The sequence below is a fragment of the Sinocyclocheilus rhinocerous genome, unplaced genomic scaffold (assembly GCF_001515625.1).
Source record: "Sinocyclocheilus rhinocerous isolate Xijiao unplaced genomic scaffold, SAMN03320098_v1.1 scaffold2378, whole genome shotgun sequence".
NCBI classification, from domain to species: Eukaryota; Metazoa; Chordata; class Actinopteri; order Cypriniformes; family Cyprinidae; genus Sinocyclocheilus; species Sinocyclocheilus rhinocerous.
In genome coordinates, this window is record NW_015655570.1 from 144,492 (window position 1) to 151,460 (window position 6,969).

General features: G+C 34.9%; 1 protein-coding gene across 1 annotated transcript in view; it reads right to left on the bottom strand.

The window, feature by feature from the left end:
• LOC107718485 (syntaxin-5-like) overlaps positions 1-2,256 on the bottom strand; it is a 13,713-nt gene extending 11,457 nt beyond the window's left edge. Inside the window, exons 1-2 of the mRNA XM_016525573.1 lie at positions 2,090-2,256; positions 1,047-1,304 (exon numbers count right to left, since the gene is read on the bottom strand). Coding sequence (XP_016381059.1) covers positions 1,047-1,115 — 69 coding nt within the window. The 5' untranslated portion in view covers positions 1,116-1,304; positions 2,090-2,256. The remainder of the gene's footprint in view (positions 1-1,046; positions 1,305-2,089) is intronic.
• Positions 2,257-6,969: the final 4,713 nt, after the last annotated feature.

Sequence of the window (6,969 nt, forward strand, 5' to 3'; positions counted from 1 at the left end):
TACTTATTTCACTCACTGAAATGCAAATCAATTTCTAACCATTATATAATGTGTTTTTTGGTTGATATTCTGTCTCTATCCGTTAAAATAAACCTACCATAAAAATGACAGACCCTTCATTTCTCTGTAAGTGGGCAAACTTACAAAATCAGCAGGGGATCAAATAAATATTTTCCCCACTGTATTGCTAAATTTTTCTAAAGATTTTCCAAAGACTTCCCAAAAAAAAAGAAAAAAAAGAAAAACATCTTGTATGGCCTTAGGTGAGTAAATTGAGGCAATAACAGAAAGTGTAACATGAAAAGCTACAAATATAATGACAAATTTACTTGCATGAAAAGGAGGAAAAGGAAAAGGAGGTCTTGGGCATCTTTTTTTTTCCAATTCAAGGAAAGTGTATGGGGATTTATACTGCTTTTATATAGCTTTTTTTCATTAACTGTTCCCTCCTAGTGAAATGACCTGCCCAAATCAATCAGAGCAGCTGAGTCCTTAACCATCTTCAAGAAACGACTAAAAACACATCTGTTCCACCTTTATTTGACCCTCTAACTCTAACACTTTCTATTCTATTTTAATTCTACTTTATCTATATTTATCTTTTATTCTTTATTTAAAAAAAAAAAAACAAACAAAAAAAAACACTAGCTTTCTATTTTTTCTATTCTATCTACAGGTGCATCCTTGCATAGTGCCTTTTTGGAGCTTAGTAGCATAAATCACCATTTACTTTTGATGCATGAAAAGAGCAGCTCACTTTCTGCCTAGTATAAATTATTTTTCATGACCAAAAGAAAAGGGTCAGCAAATCATGACAGAATATTCATTTGTTGGGTGAACTTTAAAAACTTTAATGTAAAGTGTGCTGATATTCTATCCTGTAAAACAGGAGTGCCCAAACTCGGTCCTGGAGGGCCGGTGTCCTGCAGAGTTTAGTATGTAATAAGCAACACGTAGTTTAAGCATCTGTGGAAACCACACTGCATTGTGGATTCAATATCCTTTGTATGACACCATAGTTGCAAATGTATTTAATATTGTCATACCTGTAACTGTCTCCCCTGCAGTGACTTACAAGCTGACTGGAACTCAAGTGTGCGGTCCCGACACGTCATGATAATGCTGCAGAACCTCTTTCCCTCAACGGTATCAGGATGTGTATATGTGACAGTGAATCTGAAGCAATCCGGCTGCTGTGAAACTCTCTGTTGGTGCCTTTATGAGGCCAAAGCAAACACTTCAGACTTCAGTTGTTACTAAAAGCTTGGAAGAGCTGACTGTTCTCCAGTGACTCCGCACATCATCTGAGGATCACAGAATGAATGAATCAATCACCTGAACTTTGATTGTCATTGCTGAGAAGAGACTAAACAATGTTCTAGGAAGTACTTACACACTTGAGAATACTATAAATACTACTGCACTTGATAACAAAACAACAAACCTAATGACTACAAATAATGCACAAGGTTTTCTTAGACTAATTTCACTTTTTTTTAACAATGATTTTCAACCACTTGGTGTCAAATACAATTCTCTAGGTACATGGTTGCTGTGCATCCAGGTAAAATAAGTAGGTAAACACTCTGGTCTGGATGTCACTCCCACATCCAGTAATAACTGACAAATATACTGATCCCAACACCTCAGCTCAACATTCTTTATAAAATTAATAAGGAAACACTCTAGACAATGTCTACAAATCATCAGACAGCTGAGCAGGGAGGTAACGTTAAAATGAACTCGGATGTTATCGGATTATAGGCCACCTAGAATATTCTGGCTTCACAGATTGACGTGTAATAACACAAATCCATGAAGGAAACTCATTCTTCGCGAAAATATATTACAAGCTTTTACTTACATGTTTTAAAGATTAATCCTATCTTTCAAGGTGCTTACATGTTTGTTTATGTCAGTACAGCGCCCTAACACCGTCTTCAGTCTAGCAGTAACGTTACGCAGTTCTCTGAGTGATAATTGGCCCAAAACTCGACAACTTCCGTCTTAATTTAAACCATAATCACTCCAGTTGAGCCTAAACCACTAGCTAACAAATTCTTGACATCGTTTATAATCGTTTACTCACGGGAACTGTATCATTTCGTCGTTTTTTCCCAGTATTCCCGGCTTGTCGTTGATACGGAGGTCGGAGTTTCACTTCCAGTCCTTACCGCTTCCGGTGTGCGTAACGTCACTGCCACGTCCACTATTGCGCACGCTCACTACCACTCGCCGAAAGCGTGACTTGTGACGCAGATGATCAGTTTCGTGCGATGTGCATGTTAGTGTAAATGTATTTGAGTCTTGAAACTTTACTTTATTTTCTATTTTTTTAATTAGCATTTAGTTTTTACGTTTTCCATTTACTTTTCACTTTATAAATGTAGTTTTAGGCTTTTTTTGTTGTTTAAAATAGTTTTATAGCATGTTTACGCTATTATTTCTAGTTTTAGTATTATTAGGGCTGCCATTTAACACAGTGGATGTTTTTTAACAACAACAATAATAATTATTATTATTATAAATTCACTTCATGCATCGATCGATTGATGCTTTTAATATTCCCAACCACAGGTCATCTGTGTTTTTTAATAATTAATTAAAACTAAAATAATTTACATTTAAAATAGTATTGGAGCCATATAATTTATTTTTGTTTTAGTTTTAGTTTGTCCAACTGTTTATTTTATTTTTTATTTAAAGGGGTCATATGATGTTGCTAAAAAGAACATTATTTTGTGTATTTGGTGTAATGAAATGTGTTTATGCGGTTTAAAGTAAAAAAAAAACATTATTTCCATACTGTACATTGTTTCTCCTCTATGCCTATTATTATTGATTTTGTCAGTGCATTTTATGGCGAATATTCGTGGTTTATAGACATACAACAATTTTATTAGCAAATTTACTGAAGGCAACGTTTCAAAGCACTACACGACCAGCAGATGTCGCCAAAAGAATTAAAACCATGAAATGAATCATTTTGAGGTAAATATGATTTTAAAGATTAAAAGACTACTTATGCACTCTGATTAAAACTGCAACAAGACTTGGTCGTAGTATACACACATCACCAAGCCAAATTACACTGGTCAAAAGTGCTTTTGAAACATAATTGCGAACAAAGCAAGCACGCACTCATTTGTTTTTATGATTGGGACGTTTCCTTCACTTTTATTGTTTTTATTCTAAGCTACTCTTATTTTCTACCCCTAACTCTAACCTCACAAAAACATATTTGGGTTTTCATTAAAACATTTAGCATGTTTCCTAATCCATTTGTAACCATGGCTGATTCCCACAATGTAGATCATTTTAGATTTTACTATCCTTATGTGAACATTTGGTCTCCACAGACCTACACACACACATACATATTCTCAGCTATTCAACATGAAGCAGCATGTAACCTGTTTGATGTCCTCTCAGCATAAGAGCTTTTTGCGCTCCTTTATCTCCTTTGTGCAGATCAGCCCAATTCACTTTGAATCCAGCAAACCCTGTAACTTATCACAGGATCTGCATTATTTTGGACTGAGATTGATGACACAGTTCTTTTCAGCCCATTTGAGACAGGGTTCAGTAGCATCAGTGTTCCCTCAGAGCAGAAATTCTTATAAAAACACATTAGAAAACCACTTTTAATGACCTAAATGTGAAGGTTTACATTTTTCTCTTACATGCTGACACATACACACAGGCTGCGCTCAGACAATGTCGTCGTCTCTGCCAGATAACATCACAAGGCACACATATTCATGTTGTCCAGATAGCATCCAGGCCTGCTAGAACACAGCTGCTTCAACAAAGAGACGCAAGGAAAACACGACTCATGTTTTATCATTAGTGCCACTTTGGGCACCAACACACTCACACACGCAAGAGCAGGAAAACAACACAGGACTTTGTGTTTTTAGCTGGAAATGAAAAAAGGGGTGAGCCTGACAGCGGAAGAGGGCAGCCCTGGAAAATATCAGTTCTATATTGCCTATAAGAATAGAGGGAGGAAGGGAGAGAAAGACAGAAAGTGGCACAGAAAATGTATTCCATCTTCTGGACAGATGAGTCACTCTGCGTTTTCTCCCTCTCCCGTTTTTCGTAATCTTGTGGGTGGGCTGCTAAATTTAGTCCTGGCACTGAGCCCTGACAGACAGGTAGGCCAGCATCAGCCTCAAAATGAGTCTTCACACACTCTAAGCAAACACACACCTTTGGAAACAGTCAAAAATGTGTACATAAATCCATACAGACAGACTGCTGCACACACACACACACACACACAAAAGAACACACACACATGACCTCACTGCATCAAGCACAGTCATCAAACATTTTGTGAAATATTTATATGAGAACTCGGCACTCCAGTGTCTCGCTGCGTTTCACTGCAGGTGATGTGCTGGAGAGGATGTTCTATTTTGATAATGTCACTGGAATCAGATGTCTGGCTCTCTATTAATACAAAATCCCATTTGAGAGTGTGATAAGGGGACCAGATAGTGAATAAAAGCGCTGCTCAGCATGATCAAATCTGACCTTTACAAAACTTGTCAGCAAGCACAGGCCAATAAAAACCCTTGTTTGAGTCTATATTACAGCAGAACATGTTTAGATTTAGTCTAAATAATTCGTGAATAGAGTCTCATAAAAACTTTTATTTACATTTTTTATAGTTAAAATAGAAAATAAGGCAAATCCATACAGACAGACTGCTGCACACACACACACACACACACAAAAGAACACACACACATGACCTCACTGCATCAAGCACAGTCATCAAACATTTTGTGAAATATTTATATGAGAACTCGGCACTCCAGTGTCTCGCTGCGTTTCACTGCAGGTGATGTGCTGGAGAGGATGTTCTATTTTGATAATGTCACTGGAATCAGATGTCTGGCTCTCTATTAATACAAAATCCCATTTGAGAGTGTGATAAGGGGACCAGATAGTGAATAAAAGTGCTGCTCAGCATGATAAAATCTGACCTTTACAAAACTGTCAGCAAGCACAGGCCAATAAAAACTCTTGTTTGAGTCTATATTACAGCAGAACATGTTTAGATTTAGTCTAAATAATTCATGAATAGAGTCTCATAAAAACTTTTATTTACATTTTTTATAGTTAAAATAGAAAATAAGGCCTATTTTAGGAATTTTGGTTAATTGTCATTACATTTAAAGACATTTAAATTTTAATAATAATAATACATTTAAAAAAATCTTATTGGTCAAAAATAGGCCTTGTTTTCTAGAGAAATTAATTTATTATTATTATTATTAGAATTCACTGCAAAATTAAAAGACTATATATCGAAATTAGAAAATGAAGCCTATTTTAGGATTTGGTTTACTGTCATAAAATGTAAAGAAAATTGGTTAATAACAATATTAATTTATTATTATTATTAATATATATATAACCGAACAAAAAGCAATTAAAGTAGCATAGTAATAGTAGTAGTATTAATAATAATCATCATCATCACTATCATCAACTATACAATTTTAAAATTAATAGAACAAACGTGCAGAAAAATGTTAATGGTTATAAAATTAGACTTCATTTTCTTCATTTTTTATTTTATTTTGTGGAATGTGAGCCAGACATTTCTTTGTGAGAAGGATTGATTCACTGGTAGCGCTGCATGTATTTTTAGAGGCATATTATTGGCTGCATCACTCCTGTTAAAAGCCTAGAGAACACAAAGAGAGAATAAAACAAGTATCAGTGAATCATCAGACAGGAGATATCAGGTAAGGCTTGTGCTGTTCTACAGGTGCTGGGCTGGTGGCATTAGCATTAACAGTAAGCAGTGTGTGTGTGTGTGTTTGTGAGTCTGACTCAGCAGCAGTCAAGCGAGAGGAGGGAGAGGGATAATATTATTTCTCACATCATTACGGAGCTGGCGGCCCTCTGCCCGAGACTCCCAGACCCAGGTGATAATTATCACAATGTTTATCTTTCATTACCGTTAAACGGCAGGAAAAGAGAAGGGAGGGGATGGACGACACAAAACAGGGAGGTTGAATTAAGAATAAAACAAAGACTAAAGCAAATATGTGCATTCCCTACAGAAAAGTACTGTTGAATTAACATGGTACAGTGATGGTATCAGATGGTAATACTTCGATATGTATAGGCCTATACAATGGTACTGAAATATTACTACACATATACCATATTTACATGATACTCCAAGGTCAAGGTCTTCTTCAAATCATGTTACATGTCCAGTTATAGACCATATTTCCACAACAGATTCAATCTCACAATAACATGTCCAGGTCACATTTCACCACAAAACTTAAGTCTATTTTAGGACCATTAAGATTTTTTGCACTATAAACCTTATTTTAACCACAATTTCCATATTTTCTAACCGGAATCACATCACCATGATAGATATTACTTAACATTAGTAATCGTATACAACGATTTTCTAGTCATAAACTACAAAAATTAAATGACACAATGACAGTACAATAAACACTGGCATAATGTATAAATAAAACGTATAATGTAAAATAAATGTAAAATGTATAAATATATATATATACTGTATATATATATATATATATATATATATTTATCTTTGTTTTCAACACAGTGATAGGAATATGCATTATGGTGATGAGAATTGGGGCAGAAATGTACTTCATTGTTATGAAAATAATGCAAAAAATCTATATAAAGCATTGAGATTTTTCTTTTGATTTAAAAAAATGTTTTTGAAAGAACCTTGATTTGAAATATGACCCAGACATGTTTTTAAAAGGTTTTGTGAGATTCACCCGGTAATACTGCAGTACTTTTGCAAGTGACACTTCAGAATTACCAAATCATCACAAATCTATCTCAAAAATAAGACATTTCACTTTATTTATATATTATTAATATATAGCACATTGCTTTATGGCTGATGTGTTTTGTATATACTGTATGTGTGATCAGACCTACGTT